At 50.5% G+C, this 23,224-nt stretch overlaps 1 protein-coding gene across 1 annotated transcript in view; it reads left to right on the top strand.

The window, feature by feature from the left end:
- Nucleotides 1-17,635: 17,635 nt before the first annotated feature.
- The window catches only part of LOC144679401 (dynein regulatory complex protein 11-like), a 181,258-nt gene continuing 175,669 nt past the window's right edge, over nt 17,636-23,224 (top strand). The window contains exon 1 of the mRNA XM_078539758.1: nt 17,636-17,908. Within this exon, the coding sequence (XP_078395884.1) occupies nt 17,636-17,908 (273 nt within the window). The remainder of the gene's footprint in view (nt 17,909-23,224) is intronic.

Raw genomic sequence — 23,224 nt, 5'->3', positions numbered from 1 at the left:
GGGAGATTTCCTGTAACTCCCTCAGTGAAGACAGACACAAAGTAATCATTTAGCTTCTCTGCCATTTCTCTATTCCCCATTATGAATTCTCCTGACTGCCTGTAATGGACCCACATTTGTCTTAGCCAAACACTCCCTTTTTACAAACCTATTGAAACTTTTACAGTCCGTTTTTATATTTTTTGCTAGTTTACATTCATATTCTATTCTCCCTTTCTTTATCAGTTTCTTGGTCCTCCTTTGCTTTATTCTAAAATCCTCCAAATCTTCAGGTTTACGACTATTTCTGGCAACTTTATAGGTCTTTTCTTTTAACCTTATACAATCTTTAACTTCCTTTGTTAGCCACAGTTGACTGACTTTTCTTTGAGTTTTTGTGCCTTGAAGGAATGTATAATTGCTGTAAACTATGTAATAATTCTTGAAAGACTATCTATTGCCTATGTTCTGTCAAACCTTTTCATGTATTTTCCCAATCCACCTCAGTCAATTTGCCCCTCATACCTTCATAATTTCCTTTGTTCAAATTTAACAACCTGGCTTCAGATTGAACTACCTCACTTTCAAACAGAATGTAAAATCCTATCACATTATGGTCCCTCATCCCTAAAGCTTCTTTTCACAGCAAGTTTATTAATTAGCCCTTTCTTGTTACATAATGCTAGATCTAAAATAGCCTGTTCCTCAACATACTGCTCTAGAAAACCATCCCTAACACACTCCAGAAACTCGTCCCCCACAACATTAGTGCTCATTAGGTTTACCCAGTCCATATGCAGATTGAAGTCGCCCATGATTACCATATTGCCCATAATTACTGTATTGCCCATGCTACATGCTTCTCTCATCTCCTGATTAATACCATGCTCCACATTACCACTACAGTTCGGTGGCCTATAAACAACTCCAACCAATGTTTGCTGCCCTTTGCTGTTTCTTAGCTCCCCCCAAACAAATTCCACATTTTGTTCTTCTAATCTGACATCCTCCCTTGCTGAATTACTGATCCCATCCCTTATTATCAGCACAGCTCCACCTCCTTTTCCTTTGTGCCTGTCCTTCCTAAATGTCGCATACCCTTGAATATTCAGCTTCCCGTCTTGGTCACCCTGTGGCCATGTTTCAGCAGCGGCAATTGGATCAGACCCATTTACTTCCATCTGTGTCTTTAAATCATCTATCTTGTTGTATTCAGATAGATTTACAGCGGAATCGTCCCAGATTTGCACAGAATGTGGTAGCGGGCAGGAGAAAAGGTGTTTTACCCGTTGGCTGCAATGGTGGGTTTGTGCACCATATCACCCCCTTCCCACCTCATTCATTGAGCAGCTGCAAGGAACTCACCGTCTGGCTGGTGGGCGGCCTCGATTTGTTTGTCACGCCGTTACCTCACCGCTTTCTCACTCCGGGCGCCATATTTAAACTGCAGCCGCGCACACACTTCTCAATGCTCGCAGCCCAGGACTGCTCCAGTGAAGACATGGCCCCAAAAGCCCAGAAGATTGCAGTCCCCCGATTCAGTGACGCATCCCTGGGAGGCCTTCTGGATTCCATGGAGGCCCGGCACGATGTCCACTACCACCCGCTCTGGCCACAAAAGGCCCATCAGTCTCACCACTCCGGCTTGGGTGGCGGTGCCAGAGGTGGTCAGTGCCAATGCTGCACATGAGAGGTTGGCCATCCAGTGCAGAAAATGGATGAATGATCTCATCCGTGTCACCAGGGTAAGGCAACCATCTCACCACTCTAAACTCACACACTCACAAGGCCATCACATATTTACTGGCATCTCACTCACTGCCAGCTCAAGGGACATCACCACTCACTCTCTCACACACCCCCTCACATCTCCATCTGGCCTCATCTCCTCTGGAGGCTGCCTCCTCAGCCCTCACCACCTTGAGGCCACTTGCACAGATCAACATGTGGGACACCCCTCTCCCCCAGTACAGCCCTCACCCTGCAGCCTCTTCCCTTGCCTGAGGCCACTTCTCCCCCTTCCCCAGGAAAGCCCTAGCCCCGCAGCCATTGAAAAGCACCCCCCTGGCCTTACGGCTGGTCTGGTGGGTAGAGACCTGCCCATGAGCCCCTCTAACAGTGATGTGGTGCAGCCTGGAAGTGCAGCCCACCAGGTGCATGTGAAACACATCAGCATGATCCAGATGACTGAGTGTGGGGCAATCAGGGCTTTTTCATTTATTCATGGGATGTGGGGCATTTATTGCCCGTGCCTAATTGCCCTTATTTATAGGGCATTTCAGAGTCAACCACATTGCTGTAGTCACATGTAGGCCAGACCGGGTAAGGACAGCAGATTTCCTTCCCTAAAGGACATTAGTGAACCAGATGGGTTTTTACAACAATCAACAATGGTTTCCTGGTCATCACTCGAATTTTAATGAAAGCAATGGCCACCATCTGTCATGGTGGATTCCGACCCGGGTCCCCAAAACACTACCCCAGGTCTCTGGATTACCAGTCCAGTAACAACAGCACTATGCCACCAATGCTGGACCCTGTTAGACTGTGTTTGTCCTTTGACTGTTGGGTCTGTTTCAGACAGTGTTATACTATTTTAGACAGTGTTAGACTGTGTTTGATTGTGTTAGACTGTTTTAGATTGTGTTTTAGACAGTGTTGGACTCTGTTAGACTGTTATAAACAATGTTAGATGGTGTTTTAGACAGTGATGGACTGTTTTAGACAGTGATGGACCGTTTTAGACTGTGTTAGACTGCTTTAGACTGTGTTAGACGGTGTTGGACTCTGTTAGACTGTTTTAAACAATGTTAGATGGTGATTTACACTGTGTTAGACTGTTTTAGACCGTTGGACTCTGTTCGACAGTGTTTGTCCTTTGGCTGTCGGGTCTGCTCGAATTTACCCCCTGCTGTGTTTCCAGGCTGCCTGTTGCTGGATTTTGTTGGGAAATTCCTGGGAAATTGGGGGATTTGGGGAGAGTAACCGGGGGTTTTGCTGCTTTAACTCGCGGCTCGAACTCTCAGCATCGGCACTGGAACCCCCTAAAAATCCAACTACTGATTGTCGGAGTTTCCAGGGGAACCGAGTAAACAAAACCCAGAGAGAGAGAGAAATAAACAGCCGGGATAGAGAGAGAGAGAGAGGGAGTGAGACAGGGACAGAGAGAGGGAGAGAGGGAGAGGGACAGAGAGAGGGAGTGAGACAGAGTGAGGGAGAGGGAGAGAGGGAGAGGGACAGGGACAGGGAGAGGAGTGAGACAGTGACTGAGACAGAGACAGAGACAGGGAGAGGGAGTGAGGGACAGGGACAGGGGGAGATGGTGTTTGGTCCAGAGAGGCTCACACTGGGTGGTTGAGGTTGAGGTTGAGTTTGAGTCAGAGGGAGGGTCAGAGCTGGCGAGAGTCTGGCAGGAGTTTGACAGGGGAAAGGGGTCTGAACGGGATCAGTAAGATTGACCTGAGAGGGTTCGGGTGATTGTGGGGGTGGAATTTGGGGAAGGGGACAGTTTGAGGGGGTTTAATTGGACTCAGACTTGGAGCCGGCTGAAAGCTTCATTTATTGGAATCGACCCATCGCCCCCGAGGGAGAAAGAAGCTGAAATTGGCCAGAATCCTCCTGGCAGAAACCTTCCCACAGCTCAGACCAGCAACTGACCAGCAACTGACCAGCAGTCACCAGTAACAAACCAGCTCAGACCAGCAACTGACCAGCAGTCACCAGTAACAAACTAGCAACTGACCAGTTAGTGAGTGACTAACCAGCAGTGGCCAGTAAGCCACAGTAATGACCAGTGCCCATTACTGGCCGCCAGGATTTGCCCAGTGAAGAGCAGAGATCACCATCAAACAAAGTGACCAGCAGGTGCACAGCGACTGAGCCTTGGAATTATGGCGCACAGGTTAGTACCAAACATGAAATGCACCTTCTAATGTGTTCCAAATTCAACCAACAGCTCAGGGGTGTTGGTGTAAACTCAGAGGACAGAAAAAACTCGACTCTGAGGCAGAATCTCATCACTTCAGGCCCATCAGTGCATTGACCATTGTAGTACTGAGGGAGTGCTGCACTGTCGGAGGGTCAGTACTGAGGGAGTGCTGCACTGTCGGAGGGTCAGTACTGAGGGAGTGCTGCACTGTCGGAGGGTCAGTACTGAGGGAGTGCTGCACTGTCGGAGGGTCAGTACTGAGGGAGTGCTGCACTGTCGGAGGGTCAGTACTGAGGGAGTGCTGCACTGTCAGAGGGTCAGTACTGAGGGAGTGCTGCACTGTCGGAGGGTCAGTCCTGAGGGAGTGCTGCACTGTCGGAGGGTCAGTACTGAGAGAGTGCTGCACTGTCTGAGGGTCAGTACTGAGGGAGTGCTGCACTGTCAGAGGGTCAGTACTGAGGGAGTGCTGCACTGTCAGAGGGTCAGTACTGAGGGAGCGCTGCACTGTCAGAGGGTCAGTACTGAGGGAGCGCTGCACTGTCAGAGGGTCAGTACTGAGGGAGTGCTGCACTGTCTGAGGGTCAGTACTGAGGGAGTGCTGCACTGTCGGAGGGTCAGTACTGAGTGAGTGCTGCACTGTCGGAGGGTCAGTACTGAGTGAGTGCTGCACTGTCGGAGGGTCAGTCCTGAGGGAGTGCTGCACTGTCGGAGGGTCAGTACTGAGGGAGTGCTGCACTGTCGGAGGGTCAGTACTGAGGGAGTGCTGCACTGTCGGAGGGTCAGTACTGAGAGAGTGCTGCACTGTCGGAGGGTCAGTACTGAGGGAGTGCTGCACTGTCGGAGGGTCAGTACTGAGAGAGTGCTGCACTGTCTGAGGGTCAGTACTGAGGGAGTGCTGCACTGTCAGAGGGTCAGTACTGAGGGAGTGCTGCACTGTCAGAGGGTCAGTACTGAGGGAGCGCTGCACTGTCGGAGGGTCATTACTGAGGGAGTGCTGCACTGTCGGAGGGTCAGTACTGAGGGAGTGCTGCACTGTCTGAGGGTCAGTACTGAGGGAGTGCTGCACTGTCAGAGGGTCAGTACTGAGGGAGTGCTGCACTGTCAGAGGGTCAGTACTGAGGGAGCGCTGCACTGTCGGAGGGTCAGTATTGAAGATCAGCTGTTGGGACACACCCACAGACCATAGAACCTTAGAAAAGTTATTGTGCAAAAAGGGGCCATCAGCCCATCGCACCTGTGCCAGCCAGAAAAAGATGAAAAAGAAACTAGCCGCTCATTTTAATCCCACTTTCCACCCCTGGTCCGTGGCTTTGCAGGTTTCAGCGCTTCAGATGCAGATCTAGGTTCCTTTTAAATGAGTGTTTCAGCCTCAACCAAACCAGGCAGCGAATTCCAGACACCCACCGCCCTCTGGGTGAAAAAGTTTTGCCTCATGTCCCCTCTATTCCTGCTACCAATCACCTTAAATCTATGCCCCTTGGTAATTTACCCCTCTGCTAGGGGAAACAAGTCTTTCCTGTCCACCCTATCTAGGCCCCTCATAATTTTGTACACCCCAACTAGGTCACCCTTAGCCCTCTCTGTTCTAAGGAAAACAACCCCAGACCATCCAATCGCTCCTCATAGCTGCAATTTTCAAACTCTGGCAACATTCTTGTAAATCTCCTCTGTGCACTCTCCAGAGCAATTATGTCCTTCCTGCAATGTGATGACCAGAACTGTGTACACAGTTCCAGCTGTGGCCTAACCAGAGTTTTATACCATGATTTCATCCCTGCTTTTGTAGTCAATACCTTGCCCAATAAAGGAAAATATTCCTGCTGAGTTTTTCCAGGTTTTTTAATTTTTATTTTTGTTTCGGATTTCCAGCATCCGCAGTTTTATGCTTTTAAAACATTCCATATGCTTTCTTAACCACTTTATCCACCTGTCCTGCCACCTTCAGGGGCCTGTGGACATGCAGTCTGAGGTCTCTCACTTCCTCTACCTACCTCACCTCAATCTTTTCCAGATTGAATTCCATTTGCCACTTCTCCACCCACTGAACCAAACCATTGATGTTGATCTGGAATCGACAACTAACCTCTTCACTATCAACTACACGGCCAATTCTGCTCTCATCTGCAAATTTCCCAAACATGCCTCCCACATTTGAGTCTAAATCATTAATATAGACAACAAACACCAGGGGTCCCATCACTGAGCCCTGTGGAATTCCACTGGAAACTGTATTCCATTCGCAAAAACATCATCGACCATTACCCTTTGTTTCCTGTCACTGAGCCGAGTTTGGATCCAACCTGACACCTTCCCCTGTATCTCACGAGATCTCACTCTCCTGACCAGATGGACAGCAGGTGTTTGATGGGGACAGTGTAGAGGGGTCTTTACTCTGTATCTAACCCCCTGCTGGACCTGACCTGGGAGTGTTTGATGGGGACAGTGTAGAGGGAGCTTTACTCTGTATCTAACCCTGTGCTGTACCTGTCCTGGGAGAATTTCTTGGGGACAGTGTAGAGGGGCCTTTACTCTGTATCTAACCCTGTGCTGTACCTGTCCTGGGAGTGTTTGATGGGGACGGTGTAGAGGGAGCTTTACTCTGTATCTAACCCTGTGCTGTACCTGTCCTGGGTGTGTTTGATGGGGACAGTGTAGAGGCAGATTTACTCTGTATCTAACCCCGTGCTGTACCTGTCCTGGGAGTGTTTGATGGGGAGGTGTAGAGGGAGCTTTTCTCTGTATCTAACCCCGTGCTGTACCTGTCCTGGGAGTGTTTGATGGGGACGGTGTAGAGGGAGCTTTATTCTGTATCTAAACCCGTGCTGTACCTGTCCTGGGAGTGTTTGAGTGTTTGATGGGGACAGTGTAGAGGGAGCTTTACTCTGTATCTAACCTTGTGCTGTATCTGTCCTGGGAGTGTTTGATGGGGACAGTGTAGAGGAAGCTTTACTCTGTATCTAACCCCGTGCTGTACCTGTCCTGGGAGTGTTTGATGGGGACGGTGTAGATGGAGTTTTACTCTGTATCTAACCCCGTGCTGTACCTGACCTGGGAGTGTTTGATGGGGACAGTGTAGAGGAAGCATTACTCTGTATCTAACCCTGTGCTGTACCTGTCCTGGGAGTGTTTGATGGGGACGGTGTAGAGGGAGTTTTACTCTGTATCTAACCCCGTGCTGTACCTGTCCTGGGAGTGTTTGATGGGGATAGTGTAGAGGGAGCTTTACTCTGTATCTAACCCCGTGCAGTACCTGTCCTGCGAGTATTTGATGGGGACAGTGTAGAGGGAGCTTTACTCTGTATCTAACCCTGTGCTGTACCTGTCCTGGGAGTGTTTGATGGGGAAAGTGTAGAGGGAGCTTTACTCTGTATCTAACCCTGTGCTGTACCTGTCCTGGGAGTGTTTGATGGGGAGAGTGTAGAGGGAGCTTTACTCTGTATCTAACCCCGTGCTGTACCTGTCCTGGGAGTGTTTGATGGGGAAAGTGTAGAGGGAGCTTTACTCTGTATCTAACCCCGTGCAGTACCTGTCCTGCGAGTATTTGATGGGGACAGTGTAGAGGGAGCTTTACTCTGTATCTAACCCCGTGCAGTACCTGTTCTGGGAGTGTTTGATGGGGACAGTGTAGAGGGAGCTTTACTCTGTTTCTAACCCTGTGCTGTACCTGTCCTGGGAGTGTTTGATGGGGAAAGTGTAGAGGGGCCTTTACTCTGTATCTAACCTCGTGCTGTACCTGTCCTGGGAGTGTTTGATCGGGACAGTGTAGAGGTAGCTTTACTCTGTATCTAACCCTGTGCTGTAACTGTCCTGGGAGTGTTTGATGAGGACAATGTAGAAAGAGCTTTACACTGTATCTAACCCTGTGCTGTACCTGTCCTGGGAGAATTTCTTGGGGACAGTGTAGAGGGGCCTTTACTCTGTATCAAACCCCGTGCTGGACCTGACCTGGGAGTGTTTGATGGGGACAGTGTAGAGGGAGTTTACTCTGTATCTAACCCTGTGCTGTACCTGTCCTGGGATTGTTTGATGGGGACAGTGTAGAGGGAGCTTTACTCTGTATCTAACCCCGTGCTGTACCTGTCCTGGGAGTGTTTGATGGGGATGATGTAGAGGGAGCTTTACTCTGTATCTAACCCTGTGCTGTACCTGTCCTGGGAGTGTTTGATGGGGACGGTGTAGAGGGAGCTTTACTCTGTATCTAACCCTGTGCTGTACCTGTCCTGGGAGTGTTTGATGGGGACAGTGTAGAGGCAGATTTACTCTGTATCTAACCCCGTGCTGTACCTGTCCTGGGAGTGTTTGATGGGGACAGTGTAGAGGGAGCTTTACTCTGTATCTAACCCTGTGCTGTACCTGTCCTGGGAGTGTTTGATGGGGACGGTGTAGAGGGAGCTTTACTCTGTATCTAACCCTGTGCTGTACCTGTCCTGGGAGTGTTTGATGGGGACAGTGTAGAGGGAGCTTTACTCTGTATCTAACCCTGTGCTGTACCTGTCCTGGGAGTGTTTGATGGGGAAAGTGTAGAGGGAGCTTTACTCTGTATCTAACCCCGTGCAGTACCTGTCCTGCGAGTATTTGATGGGGACAGTGTAGAGGGAGCTTTACTCTGTATCTAACCCTGTGTTGTACCTGTCCTGGGAGTGTTTGATGGGGACAGTGTAGAGGAAGCTTTACTCTGTATCTAACCTCGTGCTGTACCTGTCCTGGGAGTGTTTGATCGGGACAGTGTAGAGGTAGCTTTACTCTGTATCTAACCCTGTGCTGTAACTGTCCTGGGAGTGTTTGATGAGGACAATGTAGAAAGAGCTTTACTCTGTATCTAACCCCGTGCTGTACCTGTCGTTGGAGTGTTTGATGGGGACAGTGTAGAGGGGTCTTTACTCTGTATCTAACCCCCTGCTGGACCTGACCTGGGAGTGTTTGATGGGGACAGTGTAGAGGGAGCTTTACTCTGTATCTAACCCTGTGCTGTACCTGTCCTGGGAGAATTTCTTGGGGACAGTGTAGAGGGGCCTTTACTCTGTATCTAACCCTGTGCTGTACCTGTCCTGGGAGTGTTTGATGGGGACGGTGTAGAGGGAGCTTTACTCTGTATCTAACCCTGTGCTGTACCTGTCCTGGGAGTGTTTGACGGGGACAGTGTAGAGGCAGATTTACTCTGTATCTAACCCCGTGCTGTACCTGTCCTGGGAGTGTTTGATGGGGAGGTGTAGAGCGAGCTTTTCTCTGTATCTAACCCCGTGCTGTTCCTGTCCTGGGAGTGTTTGATGGGGACGGTGTGGAGGGAGCTTTATTCTGTATCTAAACCCGTGCTGTACCTGTCCTGGGAGTGTTTGAGTGTTTGATGGGGACAGTGTAGAGGGAGCTTTACTCTGTATCTAACCTTGTGCTGTATCTGTCCTGGGAGTGTTTGATGGGGACAGTGTAGAGGAAGCTTTACTCTGTATCTAACCCCGTGCTGTACCTGTCCTGGGAGTGTTTGATGGGGACGGTGTAGATGGAGTTTTACTCTGTATCTAACCCCGTGCTGTACCTGACCTGGGAGTGTTTGATGGGGACAGTGTAGAGGAAGCATTACTCTGTATCTAACCCTGTGCTGTACCTGTCCTGGGAGTGTTTGATGGGGACGGTGTAGAGGGAGTTTTACTCTGTATCTAACCCCGTGCTGTACCTGACCTGGGAGTGTTTGATGGGGATAGTGTAGAGGGAGCTTTACTCTGTATCTAACCCCGTGCAGTACCTGTCCTGCGAGTATTTGATGGGGACAGTGTAGAGGGAGCTTTACTCTGTATCTAACCCTGTGCTGTACCTGTCCTGGGAGTGTTTGATGGGGAAAGTGTAGAGGGAGCTTTACTCTGTATCTAACCCCGTGCAGTACCTGTCCTGGGATTGTTTGATGGGGACAGTGTAGAGGGAGCTTTACTCTGTATCTAACCCCGTGCAGTACCTGTTCTGGGAATGTTTGATGGGGACAGTATAGGAAGGGCTTTACTCTGTATCTAAACCCCGTGCTGTATCTGTCCTAGGAATGTTTGAGGAGGACATTGTAGAGGGAGCTTTATTCTTTATCTAACCCCGTGCTGTACCTGTCCTGGGAGTTTCTGATGGGTACAGTGTAGAGGAAGCTTTACTCTGTATCTAACCCCGTGTTCTACCTGCCCTGGGAGTGTTTGATGGGGACAGTGTAGAGGAAGCTTTACTCTGTATCTAACCCTGTGTTGTACCTGTCCTGGGAGTGTTTGATGGGGACAGCGTAGAGGAAGCTTTACTCTGTATCTAACCTCGTGCTGTACCTGTCCTGGGAGTGTTTGATCGGGACAGTGTAGAGGTAGCTTTACTCTGTATCTAACCCTGTGCTGTAACTGTCCTGGGAGTGTTTGATGAGGACAATGTAGAAAGAGCTTTACTCTGTATCTAACCCCGTGCTGTACCTGTCGTTGGAGTGTTTGATGGGGACAGTGTAGAGGGGTCTTTACTCTGTATCTAACCCCCTGCTGGACCTGACCTGGGAGTGTTTGATGGGGACAGTGTAGAGGGAGCTTTACTCTGTATCTAACCCTGTGCTGTACCTGTCCTGGGATTGTTTGATGGGGACAGTGTAGAGGGAGCTTTACTCTGTATCTAACCCCGTGCTGTACCTGTCCTGGGAGTGTTTGATGGGGATGATGTAGAGGGAGCTTTACTCTGTATCTAACCCTGTGCTGTACCTGTCCTGGGAGTGTTTGATGGGGACGGTGTAGAGGGAGCTTTTCTCTGTATCTAACCCCGTGCTGTAGCTGTCCTGGGAGTGTTTGATGGGGACGGTGTAGAGGGAGCTTTATTCTGTATCTAAACCTGTGCTGTATCTGTCCTGGGAGTGTTTGAGTGTTTGATGGGGACAGTGTAGAGGGAGCTTTACTCTGTATCTAACCCTGTGCTGTACCTGTCCTGGGAGTGTTTCATGGGGACAGTGTAGAGGGGCCTTTACTCTGTATCTAACCCTGTGCTGGACCTGACCTGGGAGTGTTTGATGGGGATAGTGTAGAGGCAGTTTACTCTGTATCTAACCCTGTGCTGTACCTGTCCTGGGATTGTTTGATGGGGACGGTGTAGAGGGAGCTTTACTCTGTATCTAACCCCGTGCTGTACCTGTCCTGGGAGTGTTTGATGGGGATGGTGTAGAGGGAGCTTTACTCTGTATCTAACCCCGTGCTGTACCTGTCCTGGGAGTGTTTGATGGGGACGGTGTAGAGGGAGCTTTACGCTGTATCTAACCTCGTGCTGTACCTGTCCTGGGAGTGTTTGATGGGGAGAGTGTAGAGGCAGATTTACTCTGTATCTAACCCCGTGCTGTACCTGTCCTGGGAGTGTTTGATGGGGAGGTGTAGAGGGAGCTTTTCTCTGTATCTAACCCCGTGCTGTACCTGTCCTGGGAGTGTTTGTTGGGGACGGTGTAGAGGGAGCTTTATTCTGTATCTAAACCCTGTGCTGTACCTGTCCTGGGAGTGTTTGAGTGTTTGATGGGGACAGTGTAGAGGGTGCTTTACTCTGTATCTAGCCTTGTGCTGTACCTGTCCTGGGAGTGTTTGATGGGGACTGTGTAGAGGGAGCTTTACTCTGTATCTAACCCCGTTCTGTACCTGTCCTGGGAGTGTCTGATGGGCACAGTGTAGAGGGAGCTTTACTCTGTATCTAACCCCGTGCTGTACCTGTCCTGGGAGTGTTTGATGGGGACAGTGTAGAGGGAGCTTTACTCTGTATCTAACCCTGTGCTGTACCTGTCCTGGGAGTGTTTGATGGGGACGGTGTAGAGGGAGCTTTACTCTGTATCTAACCCTGTGCTGTACCTGTCCTGGGAGTGTTTGATGGGGACAGTGTAGATGGAGATTTACTCTGTATCTAACCCCGTGCTGTACCTGCCCGGGAGTGTTTGATGGGGACAGTGTAGAGGGAGCTTTACTCTGTATCTAACCCTGTGCTGGACCTGACCTGGGAGTGTTTGATGGGGACAGTGTAGAGGGAGTTTACTCTGTATCTAACCCTGTGCTGTACCTGTCCTGGGATTGTTTGATGGGGACGGTGTAGAGGGAGCTTTACTCTGTATCTAACCCCGTGCTGTACCTGTCCTGGGAGTGTTTGATGGGGATGGTGTAGAGGGAGCTTTACTCTGTATCTAACCCCGTGCTGTACCTGTCCTGGGAGTGTTTGATGGCGACGGTATAGAGGGAGCTTTACTCTGTATCTAACCCTGTGCTGTACCTGTCCTGGGAGTGTTTGATGGGGACAGTGTAGAGGCAGATTTACTCTGTATCTAACCCCGTGCTGTACCTGTCCTGGGAGTGTTTGATGGGGAGGTGTAGAGGGATCTTTTCTCTGTATCTAACCCCGTGCTGTACCTGTCCTGGGAGTGTTTGATGGGGACGGTGTAGAGGGAGCTTTATTCTGTATCTAAACCCTGTGCTGTACCTGTCCTGGGAGTGTTTGAGTGTTTGATGGGGACAGTGTAGAGGGAGCTTTACTCTGTATCTAACCTTGTGCTGTACCTGTCCTGGGAGTGTTTGATGGGGACTGTGTAGAGGGAGCTTTACTCTGTATCTAACCCCGTGCTGTACCTGTCCTGGGAGTGTTTGATGGGGACAGTATAGAGGGAGCTTTACTCTGTCTCTAACCCCGTGCAGTACCTGTCCTGCGAGTATTTGATGGGGACAGTGTAGAGGGAGCTTTACTCTGTATCTTACCCTGTGCTGTACCTGTCCTGGGAGTGTTTGATGGGGAAAGTGTAGAGGGAGCTTTACTCTGTATCTAACCCTGTGCTGTACCTGTCCTGGGAGTGTTTGATGGGGACAGTGTAGAGGGAGTTTTACTCTGTATCTAACCCCGTGGTGTACCTGTCCTAGGAGTGTTTGATGGGGACAGTGTAGAGGGAGATTTACTCTCTATCTAACCCTGTGCTGTACCTGTCCTGGGAGTGTTTGATGGGGACAGTGTAGAGGGGCCTTTACTCTGTATCTAACCCCGTGCTGTACCTGTCCTGGTAGTGTTTGATAGGGACAGTGTAGAGGGAGCTTTACTCTGTATCTAACCCCGTGCTCTACCTGTCCTGGGAGTGTTTGATGGGGACAGTGTAGAGGGAGATTTACTCTGTATCTAACCCCGTGCTGTACCTGTCCTGGGAGTGTTTGATGGGGACAGTGTAGAGGGAGCTTTACTCTGTATCTAACCCTGTGCTGTACCTGTCCTGGGAGTGTTTGATGGGGACAGTGTAGAGGGAGCTTTACTCTCTCTCTAACCTTTCCTGTGTTTTGCTGCTGTGTTGATACCAGGTCTCAGAGTTTTCATTTCTTGCTGATGGTTTTGAAGTCATGGTGGTGGATTGTTGCATTTGTGTTTGTCGTGTTTTCTGTGTCCCTTTAGCTGAATGAACGAGTTCTGTCCTCAGACAGTGAGACCCTGAGTGAGCTTTCCTTATCTGGGTTTGTCATCAGAATACGATGTTAGAAAGAGCAGGAGGTCATTGTGCCCCTCAATCCTGTCCCAACATTTGATTAGGTCCCGGCTGTACTGCCTCTTCCCAAATTCATAGAATGAGAGGGTGTGGGGGAGATTTACTCGAATGGGTCCAGGGATGAGGGGGTTTGAGTTACAAGGTTGGGTTGGAGAAGCTGGGGTTGTTCACCTTGGAGTGAAGGAGATTGAGGGGAGATTTGATCGAGGGGACAAGATGATGACAGGTTTAAATAAGGTAGAGAAAGGAAAGCTGTTCCCATTGGCTGATGGTACAAGGACTCGGGGGACATGGATTTAAGGTTTTGGGTAAGAGATACTGGTGGGGGGGGGTGAGAAAGAGCGTTTTTATACAGCGAGTGGTAACGACCAGGAACTCACTGTCTATGAGGCCGGTGGAAATGGAGACAATGGAGGATTTTGAAAGGAAATTGGAAAGGAATTTGAGGGAAATAAACTTGTCGGGTTATGGGGATCGAGTGGGCGATGGGACTGACTGGATTACTCCATAGAGAACTGGCACGGACTGAATGGGCTGAATGGCCTCCTGCTCTGCTATTCTGACTCTACAACTCATCAACTTTAAGTTCAGCCAGGTTTTCGAATATCTTCACTTTATATATTTTTAATCCAGCTAGGATCGTATGGGATCTGGGTATCACTGGCATTTATTGCCCATCCCTAGTTGCCCTTGAGAGGGTGGTGGTAAGCTGCATTTCTTGAACTGCATGCCTGGAGGCTGGGGGCAGAGCTGAGGTATTAAATGAACACTTTGCATCTGACTTTACCGAGTGAGAAGATGTTACCCAGGTCATGGTGCGAGGAGAGAGTTAACATGGGAACACCACCACCTGGAAGTTCCCCTCCAAGTCACTCACCATCCTGACTTGGGAATATATCGGCCATTCCTTCACTGTCACTGGGTCAAAATCCTGGAACTCCCTCCCTAACAGCACTGTGGGTGTACCTACACCACGTCGACTGCAGTGGTTCAAGAAGGCAGCTCATCACCACCTTCTCAAGGGCAACTAGGGACCGGCAATAAATGCTGGACTAGCCAGCGAAGCCCACATCCCGGGAATGAACAGTAAAACAAATTGCATTTCCTCTTACACTGACCCCCCTTAATACCTTCCTGTTTCTGTCTCTCGTGCTCGTTCTCTCTCCCAATCCTTTGTGCATTTTGTTTATCTTTCTAATGTGACATCCTGGTTCTCATACCCCAGCTGAGTTAGTTTAAGACCTCCCCAACAGCACTAGCCAAATGCCCCACGAGGAACTCATTCCAGGCTCTGTTCAGGTGCAACCCGTCTGATCTGTACAGGTCTCATCTCCCCCAGATCCAGTCCCAAGGGTCTAAAGCCTTCACTCCTGCTCTACCTTCCCAGCCACACGTTCCCCTGTCTTTATCTTCCTATTTCTGTATTGATTTGCACTTGGCGCTGCGAGGAATCCGGAGATTACTACTTTGGAGGTTCAGCTTGCTCATTTCCTACCCAGCTCCCTAAATTCAGACTGCAGGACCCCATCCCTCTTTCTGCCTGTGTCACTGGGACTGATGTGGACCGTGACTGCTGGCTGTTCACCCTCTCCCTCAGGGGGCTCTGAGGCTGCTCAGTGACATTCTGGACACTGACCCCAGGGAGGCCACACACCATCCTGGATTCACATCTGCATCTCTCCCCCTAGCCATTGAATCACCTGTCACCATCGCTCTTCCAGTCTTCCTTGTATCCTCTGTACATTGAGCCCCACCCCGTGGTGCTATGGACATGGCTCTGGCTGCACTCCCCAGATGAACCATCACCTCTCATTTGTATCCAGGACTGAATACTGGTTGGAGGATGGGATGCACTCAGGGGGCAGCTGGACTACCTGCCTGGTGACCACCTCTCCCTCTCCTGTTGCAGACTCTTCAGCTGCAGGGTGACCACATCCAGAAAGGTACCATTCCCAGAGTTCACAGCCTCAGTGATGTCTCACAGTGACTCCCGCTCCCACTCAACTCCCCAAACCTGCAGTTCAAGCTGCTGTAACTGGAGATGCTGCCTGCACTATGTTTGGCCAGGATATGAGAGGGGTCCTGCAGTTCCCACACGGAACAGGGAGAGTATCCCATGGCCGCTGAGGTGCTCTGCTCTCCCACTATTGATTAGCAGAAGAACTAACCTGAGCAGCAATAAACTCAGGATAATAAACTGTAAAAAAATGCGGCAGCCCCTCAGAAATCAGCACATCGCCCCCTCCTCGCATTGCAGACACTCTCATTTTTACACACTCTCCTCTGCGCGCTGTCTCCCAGAGAAAAATATATGGAATAGGAGGAGGCCATTCAGCCCTTTGAGCCTGCTCCACCATTCAGTGAGATTATGGCTGACCTTCTCCTTCAAGACCATCTCCCTGCACTACCCCCCGTATCCCTGGATGTTTTTAATATGTAGAAATCTATCAATCTCAGTCTTGAACATATTCAATGATTGAGCTTCTACAGCCTCTGGGGTAGAGAATTCCAAAGATTCACCACCCTCTGAGTGAAGAAATTCCTCCTCATTTCATTGTTAAATGGCCGACCCCTTATCGAACCATAGAAAAGTTACAACACAGAAGGAGGCCATTCGGCCCATCTTGTCCATGCCAGTCCGAGGACACCCAGGTGCCCTTTCTAATCCCACCTTCCTGCACCCGGCCCATAGCCCTGCAGTTTACAGCACTTAAGGTGCAGATCCAGGTACTTTTTAAAAGAGTTTAAAGTTTCTGTCTCTACCACCAACTTGGGCAGCGAATTCCAGACACCCACTACCCTCTACGTAAAAAAGTTCTTCCTCATGTCCCCCCTATACCTTCTGCCACTTATCTTGAATCTATGTCCCCTGGTTCTAGAATTCTCCACCAAAGGAAACAATTTTATCCTGTCCACTCTATCTATTTCCCTCATAATTTTGTACACCTCAATCAAGTCACCTCTCAGCCTTCTTTGTTCGAAGGAAAATAACCTCAACCTATCCAATCTCTCCTCGTAGCTACACTTTTCTAACCCTGGCAACATTCTTGTAAACCTCCTCTGCACTCTCTCCAGAGCTATTACATCCTTCCTGTAATGTGGTGAGCACATTATCCTGAGACTGTGTACCCTGATTCTAGACCTCCCAGCCAGAGGAAACATCACCCCTGCATCCAGTCTGTCCAGCCCTGTCAGAATTTTATACGTTCCAATGAAATCCCCTCTCATTCTTCTAAACTCCAGTGAATACAGGTCTAGTCGGCCCAATCTCTCCTCATACAACAGTCCTGCCATCCCAGGAATCAGTCTGGTGAACCTTCACTGCACTCCCTCTATAGCAAGTATATCCTTTCTTAGGTAAGGAGACCAAAACTGCACACAATACTCCAGGTGTGGTCTCACCAAGGCCCTGTACAGCTGCAGTAAGACATCCTTGCTCCTGTACTCATGCCCTCTCATGATAAAGGCCACATTTCCTCCACTTTTACACATTGGTTTCAGGCAATGTTATTCCTCAATGCCCAATTCTGTGGACCCCTGGATGCTGCATCCCTGGGTGAGGGTCACTGGTCGTCTCTGTGTGGGGGTTGCTGAGTGTCCCTGTCCAGTGAGGCTGCCTGGGTACCAATCCCAGTGAGGCTGCCTGGGTACCAATCCCAGTGAGGCTGCCTGGGTACCAATCCCAGTGAGGCTGCCTGGGTACCAATCCCAGTGAGGCTGCCTGGGCACCAATCCCAGTGAGGCTGCCTGGGTACCAATCCCAGTGAGGCTGCCTGGGTACCAATCCCAGTGAGGCTGCCTGGGTACCAATCCCAGTGAGGCTGCCTGGGTACCAATCCCAGTGAGGCTGCCTGGGTACCAATCCCAGTGAGGCTGCCTGGGTACCAATCCCAGTGAGGCTGCCTGGGTACCAATCCCAGTGAGGCTGCCTGGGCACCAATCCCAGTGAGGCTGCCTGGGTACCAATCCCAGTGAGGCTGCCTGGGTACCAATCCCAGTGAGGCTGCCTGGGCACCAATCCCAGTGTGCCCTCTGTCACTTTGCTTCATGTTGAAATGCTATTGAACTGGGCAGCTCATTGTCTCCTGCGCCTGAAGCAGCAGTTAGTGGTTTGTCATGTCTCAGATGTTCACAGTTGAGGATTTTATACGAAGGAGAGCTGACAGCTTCTTCTCTGTCCCTCTCTCAGCACGTACAACCACCTGTGGATGAGAACTCAGGACAGCCTGAGTGATGTCCTCGAGATGGAGTCGGCTGGCACAACACTGGACATTACCAAAGACGGAGCAGCCTTCTTCCGATACCAGAACAACCTCTACATCAAATACATTCGCATATTCCGCAAGCTGGAGATTATCCAGGATCAAATGGCTCACCCCCAGAAATGGAAGGTGGTGGACATGCTCCTGCAAGGAGTGATGGGCCGAATTCTGGAGGTGCGAAAGGAGATGGTGAATAAAGGTCTCTCGGAATTTCACTTCATGGACGACGTGATCCAGGATCTGAAACTGACACCGGTGTGTAAGGGGCAGTGTGCAAGGGGGAGTGTGCAAGGGGGAGTGTGCAAGGGGGAGTGTGCAAGAGGGAGTGTGCAAGGGGGAGTGTGCAAGAGGGAGTGTGCAAGGGGGAGTGTGCAAGGCTGAGTGTGCAAGGGGGAGTGTGTAAGGAGCAGTGTGTAAGGGGTGTGTAGGCTTATTCTATGTGAGTAAACTTATCGTTTCAATGTATTAGTTCATTCATCAGCTTTTACCATTTAACCAATGCTTCACTGCATATGTGTGTGTCTGTGTACTGAGGGAGTGCTGCACTGTCAGAGGGTCAGTACTGAGGGAGTGCCGCACTGTCGGAGGGTCAGTACTGAGGGAGTGCTGCACTGTCGGAGGGTCAGTGCTGAGGGAGTGCTGCACTGTCGGCGGGTCAGTACTGAGGGAGTGCTGCACTGTCAGAGAGTCAGCACTGAGGGAGTGCCGCACTGTCAGAGGATCAGTACTGAGGGAGTGCTGCATTGTTGGAGGGTCAGTACTGAGGGAGTGCTGCACTATTGGAGGGTCAGTACTGAGGGAGCGCCACACTGTCGGAGGGTCAGTACTGAGGGAGTGCTGCGCTGTTGAAGGGTCAGTACTGAAGGAGCACTGCAATGCCAGAGGATCAGTACTGAGGGAGTGCTGCACTGTCGGAGGGTCAGTGCTGAGGGAGTGCTGTACTTCCGAGGGTCAGTACTGAGGGAGTGCTGCACTGTCAGATGGTCAGTACTGAGGGAGTGCTGCACTGTCAGGGGATCAGTACTGAGGGAGTGTTGCACTGTCAGAGGGTCAGTACTGAGGGAGTGCTGCACTGTCAGAGAGTCAGCACTGAGGGAGTGCCGCACTGTCGGAGGGTCAGTACTGAGGGAGTGCTGCACTGTCGGAGGGTCAGTACTGAGGGAGTGCTGCACTGTCAGAGGGTCAGTACTGAGGGAGTGCCGCACTGTCGGAGGGTCAGTACTGAGGGAGTGCTGCACTGTCGGCGGGTCAGTACTGAGGGAGTGCTGCACTGTCAGAGAGTCAGCACTGAGGGAGTGCCGCACTGTCAGAGGATCAGTACTGAGGGAGTGCTGCATTGTTGGAGGGTCAGTACTGAGGGAGTGCTGCACTATTGGAGGGTCAGTACTGAGGGAGCGCCACACTGTCGGAGGGTCAGTACTGAGGGAGTGCTGCACTGTCGGAGGGTCAGTGCTGAGGGAGTGCTGTACTTCCGAGGGTCAGTACTGAGGGAGTGCTGCACTGTCGGAGGGTCAGTGCTGAGGGAATGCTGTACTTCCGAGGGTCAGTACTGAGGGAGTGCTGCACTGTCAGATGGTCAGTACTGAGGGAGTGCTGCACTGTCAGGGGATCAGTACTGAGGGAGTGTTGCACTGTCAGAGGGTCAGTACTGAGGGAGTGCTGCACTGTCAGAGAGTCAGCACTGAGGGAGTGCCGCACTGTCGGAGGGTCAGTACTGAGGGAGTGCTGCACTGTCGGAGGGTCAGTACTGAGGGAGTGCTGCACTGTCAGAGGGTCAGTACTGAGGGAGTGCCGCACTGTCGGAGGGTCAGTACTGAGGGAGTGCTGCACTGTCGGAGGGTCAGTGCTGAGGGAGTGCTGCACTGTCGGCGGGTCAGTACTGAGGGAGTGCTGCACTGTCAGAGAGTCAGCACTGAGGGAGTGCCGCACTGTCAGAGGATCAGTACTGAGGGAGTGCTGCATTGTTGGAGGGTCAGTACTGAGGGAGTGCTGCACTATTGGAGGGTCAGTACTGAGGGAGCGCCACACTGTCGGAGGGTCAGTACTGAGGGAGTGCTGCGCTGTTGAAGGGTCAGTACTGAAGGAGCACTGCAATGCCAGAGGATCAGTACTGAGGGAGTGCTGCACTGTCGGAGGGTCAGTGCTGAGGGAGTGCTGTACTTCCGAGGGTCAGTACTGAGGGAGTGCTGCACTGTCAGATGGTCAGTACTGAGGGAGTGCTGCACTGTCAGGGGATCAGTACTGAGGGAGTGTTGCACTGTCAGAGGGTCAGTACTGAGGGAGTGCTGCACTGTCAGAGAGTCAGCACTGAGGGAGTGCCGCATTGTTGGAGGGTCAGTACTGAGGGAGTGCTGCACTATCGGAGGTTCAGTACTGAGGGAGCGTTGCACTGTCAGAGGATCAGTACTGAGGGAGCGCTGCACTGTCGGTGGGTCAGTACTGAGGGAGTGCTGCACTGTCAGAGGGTCAGTACTGAGGGAGTGCTGCACTGTCAGAGGGTCAGTACTGAGGGAGTGCTGCACTGTCGGAGGGTCAGTACTGAGGGAGTGCTGCACTGTCGGAGGGTCAGTACTGAGGGAGTGCCGCACTGTCGGAGGGTCAGTACTGAGAGAGTGCTGCATTGTCAGAGGGTCAGTACTGAGGGAGTGCTGCACTGTCAGAGGGTCAATACTGAGGGAGTGCTGCACTGTCAGAGGGTCAATACTGAGGGAGTGCTGCACTGTCAGAGGATCAGTACTGAGGGAGGGCTGCACTGTCAGAGGGTCAGTACTGAGGGAGCGCCGCACTGTCAGAGGGTCAGTACTGAGGGAGTGCTGCACTGTCGGAGGGTCAGTACTGAGGGAGTGCTGCACTGTCTGAGGGTCCGTACTGAGGGAGTGCTGCACTGTCAGAATCATACTGGCAGGACAGGTGGGGAGAGCAGTTTATAAAGCATATAGTACCCTCGGGTTTTTAAAAATTCACTTTCGGGATGTGGGTGTCGCTGGCTGGGCCAACATTTATTACCCATCCCTAACTGCCCTTCAGAAAGCGGTGGTCCCAAGCACTGTGGGTGTACCTACAGCACACGGACTGCAGCGGTTCAAGAAGGCAGCTCACCACCACCTTCTCAAGGGCAACTAGGGATGGGCAATAAATGCTGGTCCAGCCAGAGAAGTCCACATCCCGTGAATGAATTTTAAAAATGAAGAGGTTTACAAGAATGGTTCCAGGAGCGAGAAACTTCAGCTATGAGGGTAGATTGGAGAGGTTGGGACTGTTCTCCTTGGAGAGGAGAAGGCTGAGGGGAGATTTGATAGAGATGTTCAAAATGAATAGGGGACTGGACAGTGTCGATAGGGAGAAGCTGTTCCCACTGGTAAAAGGATCGAGAACGAGAGGGCACAGATTCATTGTGTGTGTGCATGTGTCTGAATGTGTATTTTTGTTTGTGTATGTGTAAATACACTTCAGTATGTTTGTGTTAACATTATGTCTTAGCGTTTAAACATTTATTTTGGGTGTGAGATTGTAATAGGCCTCCATGGATACATTTAATTGTATTTATATACTCTGTGCATTAACTGTTCACATCATAATACAGAGAAGTGTGAGGTGATGTATTTTGGCAGAAGGGATGGGGAGAGGCAACATAGAGTTAATGGCCCAGTGCTAAAGAGTGTGCAGGGAGTTCGAGTTACCAACTCAGGCTGGACATATTCCAGGGGGCATTGGTGAAAGTGATGTTACAGAACCCGCCGCGAGTGGGTTCTGTGATTATGGGTTGGCTATGAACAGAGATAGACAAATACAAATCCTGCCTCACCTCGTTTTACTGCTGTCGGTTCCCAATAATTGGGGTGGTGGGGAGGAGAGAAATACCCCAAACATCAGTAACCAGAACATCTCAATCCTAACTGAGCTGCTACTTACCCTCCATCACAGCCACATCCAGCTGCTCCTCCCACCCTTTACCTCAACCTCTGCCCTTTCACTTGACAATCACCTCACCGGTTCCCCACCAACCCCGGCCACAGTGTTGTCTGGAAGTTGTAGTCTGCTCATGGCTCTGTTTCCCCTCCCCGCTCTCCCCCAGACAGGGACAGAGAGACACTACATTTCCCAGCCAGCTCTGTAGGGACCCACCTTCCTGCTTTGCTGCTGATGACACGTGTGGACCAAACTGGCCCAACTCACTTGATAAATGGAGGCATCGTGTACAAGAGCAGAGCAAGTTCCGGCTCAACACCACCTTCTGAAGGGTAATAAAGTGTTGGCCTGGCCAGCGACACTCATGTCCTGCGAAAGACAAAAACGTTTAGATGAACCTTTATAAAGCTCTGGTTAGGCCACAAATTGTGTCCAGTTCCGGTCACCACACTTGAGGGAGGATGTGAGGCTCCTTGAGAGGGTGTGGGGGAGATTTACCCGAATGGGTCCAGGGATGAGGGGGTTTTAGTTACAAGGTTGGGGTGGAGAAGCTGGGGTTGTTCACCTTGGAGCGAAGGAGGTTGAGGGGAGATTTGATCGAGGGGACAAGATGATGACGGGTTTAAATAAGGTAGAGAAAGGAAAGCTGTTCCCATTGGCTGATGGTACAAGGACCCGGAGGATGGGGAAGGGGAGACAGATTTGAGAAATTGGGAAAGGGATGTGGGGGAATGTGAGGAAGAGCCTGTTTTATGCTGTGTGTGGTAATGATGCAGAGAGGGCAGTGGAGATGATCATGAGATCAATCGTTTCAAAGGAATCTGGATGGACACGTGAAGGAAATAAACTTGCAGAGCAATGGGGATCAAGCAGCAAAAAGAGACTGAATGGATTGCTCTAGAGAGAGCCAGCATGGATTTGATGGGCCAAATAGCCTCTTTCTGTGCTGTCATGATGACTCTGACTCATGCAGCTACCATGCATTAATAACAATCGAAATAGGAACAGAAGTAGGCCATTCAGCCCTTCTCTGCTATTCAATAAGATCACAGCTGACCCCCTACCTGAACTCCACTGTCCCCACATTCCCATTGTACCAAAAACCCATTCCTTACAGCCTTCAATTGGCTTAACAGCCAAGATCCACAATCCTCTGGGACAGAGAATTCCCAAGATTTACAACCCTTTGAGTGAAGAAATTTCTCCCCATCTCAGCCCTAAATGATCGGCCTCTTATCCTGAGACTGTGACCCCGTGTTTTAGATTCTCTGACCAGCGGGAACAATCTCTCAGCGTCCACCCTGTCAAACCCCTTCAGAATCTTGGATGTTTCAGTCAGATCACATCTCATTATTCTAAACTCCAAAGAATATAGACCCAATTTACCCAGCCTCTCATCACCGGACAGTCCCCTCACCCCAGGGACCGATCGAGTGAACCTTCACTCTACCCCCTCCAATGTAAATTTATCCTTCCCTAAATGTGGAGACCAAAACTGCACAGCATATTCCAGATGTGGTCTCACCCAAACCCTGGACATCTGGAGCGAGACTTCTTTATTGGTGCTGGACTCCTTGTGCTATCAAAGCTAATGTACAATTTGGCTTCCTGTTTGTTTTCTGTAGCTAAATGCTAATTTTCTGTGATTCATTTACTAAAGTC

Source organism: Cetorhinus maximus, chromosome 4 (assembly GCF_964194155.1).
Source record: "Cetorhinus maximus chromosome 4, sCetMax3.hap1.1, whole genome shotgun sequence".
NCBI classification, from domain to species: domain Eukaryota; kingdom Metazoa; phylum Chordata; class Chondrichthyes; order Lamniformes; family Cetorhinidae; genus Cetorhinus; species Cetorhinus maximus.
Note: the sequence above shows the minus strand (reverse complement) of the source record. Positions and strands in the feature narration are given on the sequence as shown.